Genomic DNA, 20,234 nt, shown 5'->3' with positions numbered 1-20,234 from the left:
CGGCACCGAATTGAAGTTGCAATCGAACTGTAGAAATGTCTGTCCTTGGATAAGGAAGTTTTGCAAGCACATTGTTTTACCAACCTTCAGAATCTGGATGTTTTGTGTTTCCAAAGTTTGCCAACACACCTGCAACACACACACACACTTAGATCTATGCTTTATCCTTTGGCAAGAGAAACAAGGTTTTGCATTTGACCTTGCTCGTGCTCCGAAGTGTTGCTCTCTTGCTCTGTAGTTGCTAACTACATAGCTACATTTGGTCTGAAATCTTCTTCTTGCACATTTTTATTGTGAGTAAGAGTTTCCTGATCTAAGAGACCTTCAAAACATTTGAAAATATAAAGAACTAGCGTGGTTGTTTCCTAAATAGCTTCCGTAGTCAATGTGCTCCTGACTGTTATGTCTGGTATAGTAATTATCAGAATTCAGCATGAAATCTTCAGAATTCTCATATCTTTTAAACCTCCTTGCATCCTGATTATATTCTGACTTCCGTGGAGCCTCTCTTCTTTTGGGAAAATCCCCCAAATAGGAAGCATCAGCACTTTTTGATGATGTTATTGGCACATGAAAGGGCCTATAGTTCACTTTCTGGTTAAATGTACTATCACTAAACTGCATCCTCTTTCTTGTGACAGTGTCTAATTGATCACTGGCACTGGATTCGTGGTGGTAGCTTTTATCAAATAAGTATTTGGGGGCCAATATTTCACTCTTTTTGCTGTTGCTCTTCTCATCTCTAATAGAACTGTTTTCACCCTCAAGCCATGAACATCTCAGTTCATAATTGGACCTCTTGCCTGGTTTCCTAAGCTCGTATTTAGAGTATTTTTCCTCCTCATGTTTCCACTCTGAGTACAAGGTTTGCTGACTTGACCTAATTTCTGGATCGCAAGTGATGATTTCATCAGTGTCAAGAGATCCCTTTTCTGGGGAGCTATCATATGTGGCCACAGATTTCTCTTTCTCCTCTTTGTTTATACTAAGGATTTCACTGAAACATTCAGAATCACTGCTAATTTCCTCTAAGAAATCTGTCAACCTCAAATCAAGGTCTGCTGACCTGTTGGGCGAGGAAACTTGGCTTTGACTTGTGGATATGGAATCTTGGACCTGGTAAGCATGAGTCTGTTCCAACAGATGGCTCTTTCCAAAAGCTGGGGATGGCCGATCACCAGCTTCACATACTGTGTCCTTGCAATGATGTTTAAACCCCTTAAACATTCTACACTCTTTGGCATAATCCACTTTTCCCCTCTTTTGTGCTTTATGCTCAGGATCCTGAGTACAAATCTTTGTGCAGGAATCGTCTTCTTGCACCTGTTCTCTCCTATCTAGTTTTTGCATTTGGCTCAAACTGGTTAAATGACGCTTATGTTTTCTCAAATTGATTTGAAATCCACTTCCTTTCGCATGGACGGCCCTGTGCCACTGACATGTGCTTGTTATGTGACTTGGTTCTAGGCAGATACGGGCATATTTTGGAGTGTGATAATAGTTAAGAAGATAGTCAATAAATTCATCTGTTTCATAGATCTTCTGTTTCCTGCCATGGTCTCTCTCAACTAATCTGGAAGAATAGGATTTATTAGAACCATGGTAGTCTTCTTTCGCAAGAGATTGACCTTGAATCATGGCAATTTGCAAAGAATTCCCATCAGGGAGCAAACTGTGATTGTATTCACTGGTTAATAATTTTCCAGTTCTCTCTTTTCTAGCTGAATATCTTAATTTTTTTTCCCCAAGGCAGTGGGAAGATTTACGTAAGTGAGCCGTAGCTCTTTCCTTCATTTTTTGTTTTCGCTTGTTATCTGACTTGGAAACCTGATATCTTGGCATTTCCTCCTGATTTTGAAGATACTGAGTGTTTAACTCTTCTTTCTTCAGAGCTCCCAGTGTGGTCCCCGGAGCACGATTAGCTTTGGAGACTGCAACATCTACCTCCCGTGGATTAAATTGTATAGACCCCTTCAAAGAAAAAGGTTAAAAATCTCACATGAAAAACTAAACAGACTAAAATTTTCAAAGAAAATTGGGCTTTCTAGCATTGTTCTGAAGAGGTTTCTAACTACACCTAGGATAGATTGAAATTAGGAACAATATCACACTGAAGAAACAGGAGGTGCTAAATTAAATGTCTCGGTCTAACAGGAGCTGCTTTCATTAGGTCTGTGCCCGTCTTTATGTTAGAAGGCACCCCGGTTTACATACCTTCAAAAGCACATGACCCTTCGTATAGCCAGACAAAACTATAAATGCAAATCAAAACTACAATGAGATATCATCTCACACCAGTCAGAATGGCCATCATCAAAAAATCTACAAACAATAAATGCTGGAGAGGGTGTGGAGAAAAGGGAACACTCTTGCACTGCTGGTGGGAATGTCAATTGGTTCAGCCACTCTGGAGAACAGTATGGAGGTTCCTTAAAAAACTACAAATAGAACTACCATATGACCCAGCAATCCCACTACTGGGCATATACCCTGAGAAAACCAAAATTCAAAAAGAGTCATGTACCAAAATGTTCATTGCAGCTCTATTTACAATAGCCAGGACATGGGAACAACCTAAGTGCCCATCATCGGATGAATGGATAAAGAAGATGTGGCACATATATACAATGGAATATTACTCAGCCATAAAAAGAAACGAAATTGAGCTATTTGTAATGAGGTGGATGGACCTAGAGTCTGTCATACAGAGTGAAGTAAGTCAGAAAGAAAAAGACAAATACCGTATGCTAACACATATATATGGAATTTAAGAAGAAAAAAAAATGTCATGAAGAACCTAGGGGTAAGACAGGAATAAAGACACAGACCTACTGGAGAATGGACTTGAGGATATGGGGAGGGGGAAGGGTGAGCTGTGACAGGGCGAGAGAGAGTCATGGGCATATACACACTAAAAAACGTAAGGTAGATAGCTAGTGGGAAGCAGCCGCATGGCACAGGGATATCGTCTCGGTGCTTTGTGACCGCCTGGAGGGGTGGGATAGGGAGGGTGGGAGGGAGGGAGATGCAAGAGGGAAGAGATATGGGAACATATGTATATGTATAACTGATTCACTTTGTTATAAAGCAGAAACTAACACACCTTTGTAAAGCAATTATACCCCAATAAAGATGTTTAAAAAAAAAAGGTACATGCACCCCTATGTTCATAGCAGCACTACTTACAAAGCCAAATCATGGAAACAACCTAAATGTCCATCGACAGATGAATGGATAAAGAAGATGCGGTACATATATACAATGGAATACTACTCGGCCACAAAAAAGAACAAAATAATGCCATTTGCAGCAACGTGGATGCAACTAGAGATTTTCATACCAAGTGAAGTCAGTCAGAAAGAGAGACAAATACCATATGATATCACTCATATGTGGAATCTAAAATACAGCACAAACAAACCATCTACAAAACAGAAAGAGACTCACAGACATAGAGGACAGACTTGTGGTTGCCAAGGGGGCGGGGGGTGGAGGAGGGAAGGACTGGGAATGTGGGCTTAGCAGATATGAAATATTATATATAGGATGGATAAACAACAAAGTCCCACTGTATAGCACAGGGAACTAGATTCAATATCATGTGATAAACCATAATAGAAAAGAATATTTAAAAAAAGAACGTCTGTATGTATATAACTGAGTCCCTTTGCTGCACAGCAGAGATTACCACAACATTGTAAATCAGCTATACTTCAATTTTTAAAAATTTTTTTAAAAGCACATGACCCTTTTTCCTTTGTTCACAAATGGATGAGTCTACTTACTGTTCCAGGTATTGTGCTAGGGGCTGGGGACATGAAGAGGCATAAGAAATGCTCTAGAGCCCTCCCTGGGGCTACAGTCCTAGAACAAGAAAAGACTGATGGGTGAAATGTGTGTCTAAAAGGGTCAGCTGCCTTTGAAAAAGATAAACAAAGGGCTTTCTGGGCTATAGTCCAGCTTCTTCCCATGGATTGCAGAGGGGCGTGACCCTGAGCTGCCCACCTCACCCGCCCCAGTTGGAAACAAGACAGCAAGTAGAAAATATGGCTGTGACAGTGGTTCTCTCTGTGGTGCTCTCTGCTCTGCACGACTGCAGGGCAGGTGAAAGGTCCTGCACATGGGCCCTATCTCGCTGGGAGAGCTTGTACTGAGCTCCCACTGACACCTGGCACAAATCAGTGCACAGAGCTTACCCAGGACTTGGAATTAGAACCTGCGGACTGCATAATCAGTGTAAGGTATTGATGAGGCCAAGAATTAGGCACCACACATATTTAAAGAGAGAAATTCTTCAAGAGGAGTCACCCTTGGCAGTCATTAAGGTAAACTAAAAAAGATCAAGCTCACCTTATTGTAAAGGGAAGTGTGAGGTTTTTCTGATCCTGATTTCATGCAGTTTGATTGGCCACACCAATGAGAACAAAAAGCTGAGATGGCAAATACACATAAAATTAGTTCTATCTAAAATGAATGCCACGGGACCTCCCTGGTGGTGCAGTGGTTAAGAATCCGCCTGACAATGCAGGGGACACGGGTTCGAGTCCTGGTCTGGGAAGATCCCACATGCCACGGAGCAACTAAGCCCACGTGCCACAACTACTGAGCCTGTGCTCTAGAGCCCGAGAGCCACAACTACTGAGCCTGCGTGCCACAACTACTGAAGCCCGCACGCCTAGAGCCCGTGCTCCGCAACGAGAAGCCACTGCAATGAGAAGCACACGCACCACAACGAAGAGCAGCCCCCGCTCGCCGCAACTAGAGAAAGCCCGTGTGCAGCAACAAAGACCCAACTCAGCCAAAAATAAAGAAATAAAATAAATAAATTAAAAAAAAATAAAACGAATGCCATTCACTTTTCATATTTAAGAACACTGAATATGGCTTTTTAAATTAACACTTTGGGAGGCCTTTCTGGCCTTTACTCTGGGACATCTGCTGAGTCTGGTTATCTTTAGGAGGCCAGTAAGTGGGAGAACAAAAAACTTCCGAAACTGAAACTCTCCAAGCAAAACAATTGGCCTGTGATGTGAGACATTCCTTAGCAAATAGTATAAGACTAGACTAAGGGACTTCCCTGGTGGTGCAGTGGTTAAGAATACACCTGCCAATGCAGGAGACACGGATTCGAGCCCTGGTCCGGAAAGATCCCACATGCCACAGAGCAACTAAGCTCATGTGCCACAACTACTGAGCCTGCACTCTAGAGCCTGCGAGCCACAACTACTGAGCCTACGTGCCACAACTACTGAGCCTGAGCTCTAGAGCCCACAAGCCACAACTACTGAGCCTGCGTGACACAACTACTGAAGCTCACATGCATGGAGCCCGTGCTCTGCAACAAGAGAAGCCACCACGATGAGAAGCCCGCACACCACAACACAGTCATCCCCGCTTGCGACAACTAGAGAAAGCCCGCGCACAGCAACAAAGACCCAACACAGCCAAAAATAAATAAATAAATAGTTTTAAAAAGGACTAGACTAACAGGAGCTTGCTCCACCAAGGTCTCTGTTCAAGGTTCTCCCTTCGCATCCAAACCTGTCACAGATGAATCGCCAATGAAAATTAATGGAGGACTACAAACCCAACACCCCCACCACCCATTTCTTCCCCCATGCATTTTTTGTTACCTCAATTAGGAACTTACAAAAGTAGATGCATGAGCTATATCGCCCCGGGTGAAACCATCCTAAAGTTTAGAAACACAAAGTGTGTGTGTGCCAGATGGTTGGGGGTGGGGGTGGGGAAGGGGGTGTGAGACCCAACGCCTTCAGAAAATCTGGGTATCCCTTTGGTAAATGCACAATTGGGGTTATTAGAGAACAGCCTATTGAAAATAAACCCCAATGAATACAGTGAGCCTTCCACGTGTGCTGTTTAAAGGATAGGCCATTGTTTAAAAGAAAAGGTCGTGGGCTTCCCTGGTGGTGCAGTGGTTGGGAGTCCGCCTACGGATGCAGGGGACACGGGTTCGTGCCCTGGCCCAGGAGGATCCCACATGCCGCGGAGCGGCTGGGCCCGTGAGCTGTGGCCGCTGAGCCTGCGCGTCTGGAGCCTGTGCTCCGCAACGGGAGAGGCCACAACAGTGAGAGGCCTGCGTACCACAAAAAAAAAAAAAAAAAAAAAAAAAAGTAAAGGTCGTGTCTCAGAAAGGTCAGTACCTACCCAAAGCGAGGAACAATGGGGCAAGGGCCTTATTGCGATTTTCCTCAGGAGCGCCCGCAGCAGGCGGAGGGCCTCCAGCCGCCTCCTGGCCAGCAGGCCCTTCCTCTCTTCCCAGTCCTCGGAAGAGCTGGGCCCCTGACGGGGCTCCGCTTTGGCACTGTCCTTCTGTCTCCTTTGCCGGTGTCTGTCTCTTTCCTTCAGGGCGTGCCTCCTGACTCTGGCCTTTCTCCTCTTTTCCTGGGCTTTCCTCTCCTCCTCTTTTCTCTTTCTGGATAATGATTAACAGAGTCAACCCTTCAGAAGGTATTTATCAGTCATTTGCCGCCCTTCCCACTCCCGTCCCCCTGCCAGGGCCCGACAACGCATAACTAAGTTGATGAGTTAGAAACATGTATAGGAGACCTCATGCAGAGAGTATTAAAAAAAGAAGAAGAAAGCAACTGAATTCAAAGGAGAGGCCTCTAGCCTCCACCTTCTCAAACCATCAGCAGGGGCTACTGGACCCAGCTTTCACAGCGAAGATTCCTTTTCTCTTGAGATCAAAACCTTCCGTGAGTTGGTGCCACAGGGGCAAATGACAGTAAGTCAAGGCACTCAGAAAATAAAGGTGAGAACTGGTCTTCGGTGCATACTACTTAACAGAGTGCACCACCATAAAAAGAGACTGGCGTAGAAGCACACGGCCTTATTGTTCTGCCATTTTCTGAAAATTTCAGCTGTTTCGGGTAGGCCTCATGGAAACATGGAAAAGGGGGGAAAAAAAGGACAGTGGCCTGAGGGAGGGCTTAGCCAAAAACTGGAGGATTAGCTAAGCTGCATGGTCAATCTGGAAATTTGGGGGGAATCGTTACCTTGACTGGGCTCAGCTTCTGGCCAGGTTTCACAGACGTGACCTCAAGTAACTCCTGGCACTCCGCCAGCCAAAAAAAGTGAGAGGAAGATGGAAGGGTACTCTTAAACTCCTCTTTTGAATGGCTATAATTTGCATAAAAGACTGGAAGAATAAACATGCAAGGGGAGGAGCCGGGAGGTAAAACTGGTTTGGGGAGCCCTGTGGTTCTGGACCATTTGTCCCTTCTTAGCAAACCTTTGGCGATCCAATAGCCCTTTCTAGTCTCAAGCTCCTAAACTGGGGAACGATGATAAACTCAAAGAAGTAAATAGAGAGGCTCCTCAGATTCACAGAAAGAACTTGGGCCCACGAGAAAAACAGTCTCAACAAATCCATGCCTTCTGGCCTGTGGGTTAGATTGATTATTGATCATTTTATGGAAGAAAATCTTTTCCAGACCTAAAAAGAATTTTTCCCCAAAATTTCAATTGATAGGTAAGGTAAAATTTGGTAAATTTAGGTAAACTGCTAGAATTTTCACTCTAAAATTTCCTGGTCTTTTTTTTTTTTTTAATGACCATTTCCTCCCAGACATCTTAATCTGGCTGGTCCCACAATTCTTCATTACTTGTTCTTCCTGACAAGCATACTTTTTAAGTCTCTTGCTTTCAACTGCTTTCTCTTTTGGTTTTGTAACAGCACAGTGGAAAGACTGTACCAATTTCTCCTCCCCGCAGCCATTCACCTGAAGGGATTAATCCATAAATCAAAAGTTTAAAAAAACCCTCTTCATTGAAGTTGGTCTCCTCACCTTTCAGCCTCTTCCTCTTCTCTCTTCTTTTTTTTCCTTTCTTCCTCCAGCTCTTGTAATTTCAGCCTTTCTTGATTTCTCCTCCTTATAGCTCCTTCACTGAAGTGTTTGGTTGTATCAAACATAACCTGCCCCCAAACAATTCAAAGTTTCATTAGAAAAGTTTGCCCGCTGGCTGGGTGTGTCGAAGGCCAGAGAGATAAAACTAATTTGTATGTGGCAGTGCCAAACCAAATGAATTAAAAATGCCTTCTCTGCATCCCAGCACCCAGACTGTTCCACTGCTTCTCAGTTACCTGCCAAACAGTCCTTGTGGGGCTCTAGAATTTTCTTTGGCAGAACCCTTGAGGAGCTCACTTGACAGCCATAGGCGGCATCACAGTGCCATGATGGATGCAAGTTCTAAGGGATGTGAGTATATTGCCTCTGGTTTGTTATAGTGATTAACTGAGTTAACGTATTTTTTAATCACCAGAGACAAAAAGAGTCCAAAAATGGGTGAGAGGAGGGTGGGAGAGCAAAGATGTAAGAAAATTGACCAAATGAGATACAAGATCTGACTACAGTGATTATTAAACAACTTTGCAAATCTCTAAATAAAGTGGAAGTCAGATTGAGGTGCTACAAATAAACTTGCCTAAAAAATAAATGGAGGCAGAAGTAGCTATTTAAATATGCATGAGTGATAAACACCAAATTCACCATCATGGTTACCTTTGAGGGGAGGGAGGGGCCTGAGACTGAGGATGGTACACAGAGGGGAGCATGTTCTCATACCACTGGTAATGCTTTATTTTTTAAGCTGGGCAGTGGTACATGGGCGGTCATTATAGTATTTGCTGTATCTTTTGTCGGACTGAATAGCTCATAATTTTCAAATATATATTTTAACCCACATACACACACACACACACACACACACACGAAGCTACCGAAGCTGAAAGTCCAAATTCACACTAAAGACTGATTTAGAGAAAAAGGAGGGTTTAGCTGCATCTTTTCTTCTGCTGAATTAAGGCTTCAAGAAGGAGGTGACCAGGCATTCAGACAGTGATGAAGTGACATGCCTGCATAGACAGGCTGACTCTGAAAGGAAAGGATCCAGGTTTGTTGGGATTTTGTTTCAGCAATTTACCTGACAGACAACAGGAATATATAATAAATTGTGACCCCAGTAGCAAAGAGGGAGTAAACTGCTCTCCTCGTGGTTTCAAGCTGCATGTTGCCCTCTCTCCTGGCAACTTGTCAAATGGAATAAGTATCTGAGATACTTCCATAAGGACCATGAAGAATCCTTTGATGCCCCCAAGAAGCTGGGGCAGAGCCCCAGACTATAACAACCATTGTTTTCAAACCACAGCTGGCAGCATGGCTGATAGCAGAAGAATGTTCAAATCAGGATGATATTTTTTCCCCTAATCATCCATTGATTAACGATAACACAAATCTTTACATTAGCTATTGATCAGAGCCTACTGGGGTCTAAGGAAATTTGTTGCAGATGCTTCCTCCTAGCTTTTACTCAGGACCACCCGAACAGTGGGAAATTTTGTTTAAAAACCCCTGGCTGTTCCTTACCTTAATGTTACATGCCAGAGCTTTCCCATCATCTCCTTTAAGCATCAGCTTCATCCCGCGGAGGGACTCCATGGCCTTTACAAAGTCAGTTGACTCCTGGTACTGTATAAAGGCCTCGAACGTCTGCAAGCCGAAGCTGAACCCCCCAAAGCTCCCACCAGTCATGACTTCTCGGTAGGGGTCGAGCATCGGAATATCCACATTCTTGATCTTCCCAAAACTTTCAAAGACCACCCGAAGGATCTCTTCACATGGCTTCTCCCCGCTGGAACCTTTAGGTGCAAACCACTTGCAGGGCAGGCCTTCGAAGTATATGGAATCTGGGCTCTTATCGTGGTCCTGCTCTTCAGACCCGTCAGCCAACGGTGCCCCCTTTTCTTTGGGGAAGTGTTCCCACTCCCCCTGGGCATCTGTGGCCACTACTCTTAAGTCTGTTTTCAAACCGCTTAGCTTGATGATCTTCCCGTGTAACTTGGCCTTCAGGATCTGAACCAAACTTCGAGTTTCAGCCTCCCCCTCAAATCGGATGAAGTCCTTAGTGCTCTTGGAGAGCCGCACTGTGGTGAACTGGTCAGGACAAATCAGGCTCTTCAGCTGGTCAAGAACTTCCCAGTTAGAGAAGGGCCTCATGGGTTCCGTGCTCTCAGGGAGCAATACGTTGATCATCAACTTTGCTATGGGCTTGAGGTAGAGGTGCTGAGCCGCACAGAGCTCCGTTGCCTCTGAATTATCATACACCATCGTGACCGTCATGGTATCTGCGGGAAACCTTAGAGGGCGAAAGGGAACATTTTGATACAAATGGAGCAAAACGCAGATTTAGACTTTGAATGCTGCCATTTGCTGGACTTAGGTCAAATTGATAGGGGAACGTATACTATCGGGAGAATTAAGACAATAGCTTACATTTGTTTAATGTGTTTTAGAGGTTTCAGAGAGTTCCCAAAGACTGTGTCTCAGTTCCCCTAACTGTAAAATAGAAATAATAGGATTTCAGGAAGGAGTAAATGAGTGAGTACAGGAAATCCTTAGAATAGTGCCCAGCACACAGGAAGTTCTCAATCAACATAAGCTATGGCTATTATATTTTATTTTATTTTATTTTTTTTGTGGTACGCGGGCCTCTCACTGTTGTGGCCTCTCCCGTTGCGGAACACAGGCTCCGGACGCGCAGGCTCAGCGGCCATGGCTCACGGGCCCAGCCGCTCCGCGGCATGTGGGATCTTCCCGGACCGGGGCACGAACCCGTGTCCCCTGCATTGGCAGGCGGACTCTCAACCACTGCGCCACCAGGGAAGCCCTATGGCTATTACTTATACTACTTTGTCTCATTTGGTTCCTGAAGCAACCTGTGAGTAGGTATTTTCATGCCTGTTTTAGAGATGGGGAAATTCAGATGGATTCAGGAAAATTAAACGACTTGCCCATATATTGACACTCCAAGATTCCAAATCTCCAGTCTACTGTACAACTGAGCTCAAATGTAAAGTCCCAGAAAAACCTGCTGGGGATGGCACAGAAACAGGGCCGGGGTAAAATACACGTAGCACATTCATGAACACACACCCGGCCGACAGTTCTAACCCAGGTACCTGATCTAGCATCCTTCGTCCAGGCTGCTTTCCAAGTCTCACACAGACATATCTACTCTCATTCCTCCAGTCTGTCGACTTTCACTAAATTGAACTCTAAGATCAAGGGAAGAGAAGACAGCCTCTCCTAGTGAGTGACAAAGAGAATCTGCTCTCTACTTCGGGACTGGAGTACCGCAAAAAAAAAAAAGGCCACCAAAAGCAGTATCTTATATTAGGTTCTAGAAATCCTTATGTTAGCAACACTGAACTGGGATGATATGAGAATAAACATGTGCTCCTTCTCCAAAAACATTATCTAAAGAGCATAATGAAGACAAAATCCAGTCCATTTGCTGCAATTTGCAACATAAATAAGAGTCAACACTAAACTCCTTTAGGAGAAAAATTAATTTGATATTCAATTAAGATATACTGAACCCCCAAATTTATCTGTAATCAAGAGGTATTTATTTATACAGCCTAATTTAAAGCAAGGCTTTAAAAAATATTCCAGAAAAAATATTCACAAAATAGTTAATCACTTCAAAGTAACCAGTTTGTCATGCTCTCCATTTATTCCAGTGATACTGCTTTTGTTTTAAACACTTTGGAATGCTTCGCTTGGATTGATTTCAAAGTCTGAGCTACATTCTTTTAAATAGCCTTGATGGAGGCCAATTTTGAAATTCTTTTATTGTGTATTTGATATTTCAAAATCATCAAAAATTATCTAGAATCAAGAATGCTGGATAGGGGGCTTCCCTGGTGGCGCAGTGGTTGAGAGTTCGCCTGCTGGTGCAGGGGACGCGGGCTCGTGTCCCGGTCCGGGAAGACCCCACATACCGCGGAGTGGCTGGGCCCGTGAGCCATGGCCGCTGAGCCTGCGCGTCCAGAGCCTGTGCTCCGCAACGGGAGAGGCCACAACAGTGGGAGGCCCGCGTACCAAAAAAGAAAAAAAAAAAAAAAAAAGAATGCTGGATAAAATGAACGACTATAAAGAACAAACTGACTTTTTAATTGGTTCCTAAGTCCCCTTACAAGGAGATTCTGAGAAAGGCTCTAATTATTTTTTTTTAATTAGTGCGTACATTGCTGGAACAGGTATAAAGCTTTGAAAGATGGCAAGTTTGAAGGACAATATTGACTGTTGTAGTATAACAGTTGCAAAAATGATCCTAATATTCCACCCCTCCCTGTATCCACACCCTTTGTAATGTGACTTTGAGTTGTTGCTATCAAGAGATAGAGTCTATTTTTCCCCAGCCCTTGAATTTGAGACGGCCTTTTTTTTTCCCTAACAGAATGTGGCAGAAGTGTCCAAGTGCTAGTTCTAAGACGAGGTGTCAAGTGGCCCTCACTCTCCTGGAATCCTGCCATACCATGAGGACAATCCTGGGCTAGCCTGCTTGAGGATGAAAGGCCACATGAAAAAGCCCTCTTGTGACAGATGAGCTGTCCTAGACCAGCCAGCCCCCAGCCAACCCACCAAGTGATGGCTGACACCTGAGCAAACCCTGTCAAGATCAGATGCAGCCACCACAGATCAGCAGAACAGTCCTGAGAACCTATAGACTTGTGAGAAATAATAAATGGTTTTTGTTTAAGCCACTAAGTTTGGGGATGGTTTATTATACGACAACAGCTAACTGATACAAACATCTAAATTTTAATTAGTTTCAAGATACACAATCCCATTTAATAGTTTTTACACAAATAAATAAAAATTACAAAAACCCATTCCTGGGAGAGTTTTGGGAAGAAAGAAAAACTAGGCACCTTCGTATCTTGCTAGAGATAGTGAAAATTAATTACATCTTTTTTTAGAATAACTTGGCAAAACAAACCAAGAACCATAAAATATGTTCATCCCCTTTGGTCCAGTAACCTGCTCTAGAAACTCATGCTAAGGAAAGAATTAAAAATAAGAAAAGAACATGTTCAAAGCTGCTTATTGCAGTGTCATTTTAGACACAATTTTGTCACAACTATGTATACACAGGAATGAAGTTCAGAATTGCATGATTTTTTGCAAAGTGGTTTTAATAAAACTTTTTGCTGACTTACAGTGTTAACAGATGCACCTGTAGTCATTCATTTAAAATTATGGTCAATATAAATGGATTTTATTAAAAACTTCAGTTTTTCCTTCTACTTCAGATTAACCTCACAAAGCCCACTAAAAATCATCAACTTCTTGAGGTTAAATATATGCCTCATATCCTTCACAAGGGTGATTTCCACACAGTGAAACAGTTTCTATATTTTAGCCAGATCTCTCCACTTTCCTGAAGTATAATAAAGGTTCTCCTCAAATTTGGAGGGAAAACAGTCAGATGGTATTTTATAGTGCTTGATGTGCTGTATTTTTCACATGAAAAAACAAAACAAAACTGGCTATCACTTCCATCTCACACCGAAGCAAAAATAAGCAGTAAATTCTACAGCAGAGGGTACAACTCAGATGATCACAGTGGACAGCAAGACGGTCTCAGCGAGCAAAAAACACTGAACAGAGGCGGAGACCAGTGCCTCATCTGAACCCCCAGTGAGGGAAGGAGGGCCTGGGGTGGCCACATCCTCCTATTAATCCAGAGAGGTCAGAAACTGAGGTTCTTATGCGAAATCTGCTTTTTCAGACGCTGGCAATCAAGGAAAACAATTTACAAGCACTGCGAAGTGCAAATAAACAGACCTGCAGGCCTTGCTGCCTTGCCTGCCCACAGCCTCTGCTCTAGGGTCGATGTTTGCTCACCCGGCCCTCCAGTGACAGGACTCTACACCTCAATTCGGAAGCATTTAAGTTATTTTCTGACTTTCTCAAGAGGATCCAATTGGTTTTCAAAAAAAAAAAAAAAACAAAAAAAAACTGGCCTCCTTTAAAAACCTCAATTCCAATTCCTCTTTCCCAACTTCAGCAACAGCAGCAAATTAGACATTGCTTCTCCTCTCTTCCCCTGCTGGTCACAGGCTTTAAAATGAAATGTTTGTGAATATTTCATCTTTGAATACTCTCCCAGAATAGGGAGCTAACCTTCCAATCTTATTTTTTTTTTTTAAATATTGAGGACCTACTGTGTACCAAGAAGTAAGCTTTTTACATATGCCATGGCTTCAATGCTACAGCAATGTCATTGGCAATTTCTGCCAGATCGCTGAAAATGAACCAGATGGTGCCTGGCGCATAGGTGCGTGATAATTATGAATTCCTATTGCGATGCTTTTTCCTTAAAGAGGCCTCAAGCCAAAACTAACAAAAAATGAAGGAGGAAGAGGAGGGGGAGGGGGAGGAGACTTCCTACCAGGAAGACAGGTAGAAGGGGGAGAGGGGGGAGGGGGAGAGGGAGGAGGGGGAGAGGGAGGAGGGGCAGGGGGAGAGAAAGAAGGAAGAAAGGGAGGAAGGGAGGGAGGGAGGCATAGGTGTGTACTTATTGACATGGAAGGACGCCCATGATACTTTTTAGAGGAAAAAATAAAAAGTAAGTTGCAGGATAATAATGTGCAATGTGATCTTGTTTTTGTAAACGTAATATAAAGTAATAAAAGTAATATAAACACACATGCATGGTGGGCGCACGTGCACGCGCCCACATACAGACCTCTCTATAAAGTCTGGAAGGATGTACATCAAATTGTCAACATTTCATCTGGGAAATGGATTAGGAGTATTCTTGCTTCAATTTTTGAATGTTTATAATAAATGTGCTAATTTTGTATTAAAATTTTTTATTAAAAAGAGGAAGCTCGGGGCTTCCCTGGTGGTGCAGTGATTGAGAGTCCGCCTGCCGATGCAGGGGACATGGGTTCGTGCCCTGGACTGGGAAGATCCCACATGCCGCGGAGCGGCTGGGCCCGTGGGCCCGTGGGCCATGGCCGCTGAGCCTGCGCATCCGGAGCCTGTGCTCCGCATCGCGAGAGGCCACAATAGCGGGAGGCCACAACAGGGAGAGGCCCGCGAACCGCAAAAAAAAAAAAAAAAAAAAAAAGAGGAAACTCACATGATAATAACAAACTATCGAAAGGAAGCAGTTCACAGTTGCTGCTACAAACTGGCCCAGAAAAGAATCAAAACAGAGTAATACAGAAGCAACTCCCTTTTCCCATCAAAGACACCCCTCTGTCTGCCATCACTGTAAATGCCCACAGGCATCTGGACCCATGACCCAAGTTTGTGTGAGTCCTGACTGAAGCCTGGGAGATCAGACTAGGACTTTGGGTGATGACGGAGCACTTGGCCACTTCAATACTAGCTGTACCACAGGCTGCAGAAGTTATTTTTAAAAACTGCCTTATTGAAGCATAATTGATATATGATAAACCACATTTCGTATCAAAAATGTACATTTTGATGAGTTTTGACATATCTTTACACACTTATGAACCCATCACCACAATCAAGAGAGTGAAAATGCCCATCATCCCCTTCAGTTTCCTCGTGCCCCTTTGTAATCCTCCCCCCACCTCCAGTGACCACTGATTTGCCTGCAGAATGTTTAAGTCTTAACTGATTTATTTTATAGCAAAAGCAGACAGGTGTTTCTGGAAAATACTCATAGTTACAATCCAATACTCAACTTTCACAGGTGCTTTCTTCTAAATCAGGATAGTTTCTCAACTCTAAGCTTAAATGTGCCAATCCTTGAATCTAGTTAAAGCTGTACGAGGCCCTACCTTGCTCCTGAAAAACAGGTTGAAAAAGGTTTGTGCTTTTCTCCCCATACAATCCCTGTTTTTAACCCTGTTTAAACATGTTCAGGAAGTAATCTGTTGCTCACCATTGCTAATTATTAGAGAAATGCACATCAAAACTACAATGAAGTATCACCTCACACCAGTCAGAATGGCCATCATCAAAGAATCTACAAACAATAAAGGCTGGAGAGGGTGTGGAGAAAAGGGAACTCTATGGCACTGTTGGTGGGAATGTAAATTGGTACAGCTACTATGGAGAACAGTATGGAGGTTCCTTAAAAAACTAAAAATAGAACTACTGTATCACCCAGAAATCCCACTACTGGGCATATATCCGGAAAAGACAAAAATTCTAATTCGAAAAGACACATGTACCCCAATGTTCACAGCAGCACCATTTATAATAGCCAAGACATGGAAGCAACCTAAGTGTCCATCAACAGCTGAATGGATAAAGGAGCTGTGGTATATATTTATATATATATAATATATGTATATATTATATATGTGTATATATATATATATATGACTCAGCCATAAAAAAGAATGAAGTAATGTCATCTGCAGCAACATGGATGGACCTAGAGATTATCATACAAAGTGAAGTCAGACAAAAACAAATATTATATATCACTTATATGTGGAATCTAAGAAAAAATGATACAAGTGAACTTATTTACAAGACAGAAACAGACTCAGGGACATAGAAAACAAACTTATGGTTACCAAAGGGGAAGGGGGGGGTGATAAATTAGGAGTTTGGGATTAACAGATACATACTACTATATATAAAATAGATAAACAACAAGGACCTACTGTATAGCACAGGGAACTATACTCATTATCTTATAATAACCTATAATGGAAAAGAATCAGTTATATATATATATGTATATATATGTATGTATATATATGTATATGTATATATATATATAACTGAATCACTTTGCTGTACACCTGAAACTAATACAACATTGTAAACCAACTATACTTCAATTTAAAAAGGTAATCTACTTAAATTAGATATATTAGTTAGTAGATATAGCTATATATTTTATGTATATTTATACATATTAATAAAAATATATCTACCCAAATAGGTGGAATCACTGAGATCAAGTTATTAGGATATGATTTAAAATTGATTCTTTTTTTAAAATTTATTTTTGGCTGTGTTGGGTTTTCGTTGCTGCGTGCGGGCTTTCTCTAGTTGTGGCTCGTGGGCTCTAGAGCGCAGGCTCGGTAGTTGTGGTGCGTGGGCTTAGTTGCTCCGTGGCATGTGGGATCTTCCCAGACCAGGGCTTGAACCCGTGTCCCCTGCATTGGCAGGAGGATTCTTAACCACTGCACCATCAGGGAAGCCCTAAAATTGATTCTTTAGAGTGACCTAATTTGCCCTCTAAATACCCTTTATAAAAAATTGAGGTAAATTGGTTTATAACATTATATAAATTCCATGCGTATAACATCATGTTTCTACTTTTTTTTTTTTGGCCGCAGCACGCACCTTGCAGCATCTTAGTTCCCCAACCAGGGATTGAACCCCAGCCCTGAAAGTGCTGCATCCTAACCATTGGACCACCGGGGAACTCCCTTATATTCCCACTTCTGTATACACTACAGTGTGCTCACCACCAAAAATTTAGTTTCTATCTATCACCATACAGTTGACCCCCTTTACCCATCTCACCCTCCTGGCTGCGCCTTCCCCTCTGGTAACCACTACTCTGTTCTCTGTATCTACGTGTTTGTTTTGTTTAGTTTGCTAATTTATTTGGGGGGTTTCTGTTTGCTTGTTTTTTATATTCCACATGTGAGTGAAATCATATAGTATCTATCTTTCTCTGCCTGACTTATTTTATATAGCATATAATCCTATTAGAAAAAAAGATGAAATCTTGCCATTTGTGACAACATGGATGGACCTTGAGAGTATTATGCTAAATTCCCTTTTAATATGTCTGTGGTTCAACTGACAGTAATGGTAGAATTCATTAACAATTTTCCCATCATTTTTACCAATCACTATCATATGCAAAGGTTTAAGAGCCTAATATAAACTGAGCCCTGATGGCAAGGAGTGTCATAAGTACAGCCACCATAAATTATCAAAAAGTTGAATTTTAATAAAGATTTTCAATTAGTCCCATGTTCTAGTATGTTCCATCATGACCTCCCCAGCCCCCTCACATATACACACATCTTTCTTCTAGTCTTGTGATTAAAAGCAACACCACTGAGATCACTTATTCTTTAACGCCTTTGCAGAGGCAAATGAGAGCTCCTCTAACCTTCAAAAATTAGAGTTATTCAATAATGTTTACACAGTGCACATTCCAGCAGTATCTTGTGTACATAGCTCTACCAAAGCATTTCACTCAACCAGCTCTCAATGCCAGAACATTTCTAGCAGCTTCTCAGAGAAACGTGGCTGCTTTCTCTAGTCATGGGTCTGCCTCATCTTCCTGCCTCTATACCTAATAGCAAAGCTGACTGAATAGCAGTAGAATAAGATTAGAGAAAAGGAAACAGTTTTGAGATATTTCCACAGGCCTAAAACAGTTGTTTGAACCTGCAGTGAAAATTCAATAAATTCTACGGGCTCTGCATCCAAACTTCCTCCAATACCTTATCTCACTTCAGAAGATACTAGAGAGATTCCTCTGCTACACCTTCAAGTGTTTTAGATCAGAACTATGACCTTAAAACTCTAAAAGCACTTGAGTCATGAGCAAAGTATCCCTCATCCATTTTCTTTCCCTTTTTCTCACTCTCAAATATTTGCTGTCAGAGTGCTAGCAAGGGCATTTGAGTCACGTTTTTTAAAAACAGTGGGAAAAAAACAGGACCATCTGCACAACTCCGTATCCTCTTTCGAAGTAGTCCTTTGCTGCCTTTCTTTTTTCAGGCTTTTGAACCTCTAAGTTAAGTCATTTTGAAAGCATTTAAGATGTATAAAGATATATCGACATATTTATTGTCAGCGGGACAGCCAAAATGTATTTGGGTCAAATCAACATAGCCAATTTCCAAACCTCCCAACTAGTACAGAATCCCCGTAAGTCTTGACCAAACAGAAGTCTTCCCTGCTTTTTCAGTCAAGAGGTCATGGATGAACTTGCATGTGTTTTGGTACATCATTAGCGCAAACAACAATTTTAAAACTGAGGCTGACCATATGCTCTGATCTTGAAAAATCTTTAAATCACATCATTAAAATGAGCAGCACGCAGTGTTGCAACAAGTGGAATACAACCAATATAGGACCCCCTAAATGATGAAATTCCCAAATTAAGATGGTCCTAAAGGGCTTATTGTGGCACTGGGGGCTTTCAGGGCAGAAAGGCAGTGACTTGGAGACCTGCAGGAATGATAAATTTGTGACCATGAAATACTGGAGTCTTACTGAGAGAGAATCTCTTCTACCAGCACTCAAAAAAAATCTGCTCTAAGGTAGACTTTAGCATGGGGAATTTTGATCTTGAAATGAAGAAAACTGGATTTGTGTTAATTCACCTCTTTGGGCAACTTAATTTCCTGTTTTTGTTTCCCTATTTTAAAAGATCATACGAGCCCACGGGGACCCGGCCTGAGGAGCAGTGGCGGGAGCTTCGAGACTAGGGCGGCGCGAAAGAGATGTTATAGAGACAGTAAATGTGTCCAAATTTTTGAGAAATTGGAACAATCAAGAGTTACCTGTATGGGGAGCCTCCGGGAAGATGGCGGAAGAGTAAGATGCGGAGATCACCTTCCTCCCCACAGATACACCAGAAATACATCTACACGTGGAACAACTCTTACAGAACACCTACTGAACGCTGGCAGAAGACCTCAGACCTCCCAAAAGGCAAGAAACTCCCCACGTACCTGGGTAGGGAAAAAGAAAAAAGAATAAACAGAGACAAAAGGATAGGGACGGGACCTGCACCAGTGGGAGGGAGCCATGAAGGAGGAAAGGTTGCCACACACTAGGAAGCCCCGTCACGGGGAGAGAAGGGGGGTGGCGGAGGGGGGAAGCTTAGGAGCCGCGGAGGAGAGCACAGCAACAGGGGTGCGGAGGGCAAAGTGGGGATATTCCCGCACAGAGGATCGGTGCCGCCCGGCACTCACCAGCCCGAGAGGCTTGTCTGCTCACCCGCCGGGGCGGGCGGGGCTGGGAGCTGAGGCTCGGGCTTCGGTTGGAGCGCAGGGAGAGAACTGGGGTTGGCAGCGTGAGGTGCGCCGCGGCGAGCCGGGAGGAAGTCCAGGGAAAAGTCTGGACCTGCTGAAGAGGCAAGAGACCTTTTTCTTCCCTTTTTGTTTCCTGGTGCGCGAGGAGAGGGGGTTAAGAGCGCTGCTTAAAGGAGCTCCAAAGACGGGCGCGAGCCGCGGCTAAAAGCGCGGACCCCAGAGACGGGCATGAGACGCTAAGGCTGCCGCTGCCGCCACCAACGGTCCTCCGTGCGAGCACAGGTCACTATCCATACTTCCTCTTCTGGGGAGCCTGTGCAGCCCACCACTGCCAGGGTCCTGGGATCCAGGGACAACTCCCCCGGAAGAACGCACGGCGCGCCTCAGGCTGGTGCAACGTCACGCCGTCACG

General features: G+C 43.2%; 1 protein-coding gene across 1 annotated transcript; it reads right to left on the bottom strand.

The window, feature by feature from the left end:
- Nucleotides 1–19,431, bottom strand: LOC132418794 (A-kinase anchor protein 17B-like). The gene is made up of 5 exons (XM_060002785.1): nt 19,349–19,431; nt 9,390–10,158; nt 7,812–7,939; nt 6,169–6,436; nt 1–1,971 (listed from the first exon to the last, which is right to left on the bottom strand). Exons 1-5 carry the CDS (start codon nt 19,429–19,431, stop codon nt 325–327), a joined length of 2,895 nt encoding a protein of 964 aa, XP_059858768.1. The 3' UTR covers nt 1–324.
- Nucleotides 19,432–20,234: the final 803 nt, after the last annotated feature.

Source organism: Delphinus delphis, chromosome X, assembly GCF_949987515.2.
Source record: "Delphinus delphis chromosome X, mDelDel1.2, whole genome shotgun sequence".
NCBI lineage: Eukaryota > Metazoa > Chordata > Mammalia > Artiodactyla > Delphinidae > Delphinus > Delphinus delphis.
This window is presented reverse-complemented; position numbering and strand designations above follow the sequence as displayed.

Coding starts and splice junctions, on each gene's coding strand:
- LOC132418794 (XM_060002785.1), bottom strand. CDS start 19,431: ATGTATTTCTGGTGTATCTGTGGGGAGGAAGGTGATCTCCGCATCTTA. Junction 10,159..19,348: donor CCCGGAGGCTCCCCATACAG/GTAACTCTTGAT, acceptor TCGCCCTCTAAG/GTTTCCCGCAGATACCATGA. Junction 1,972..6,168: donor CCCATTGTTCCTCGCTTTGG/GTAGGTACTGAC, acceptor TTTTCTTTGAAG/GGGTCTATACAATTTAATCC.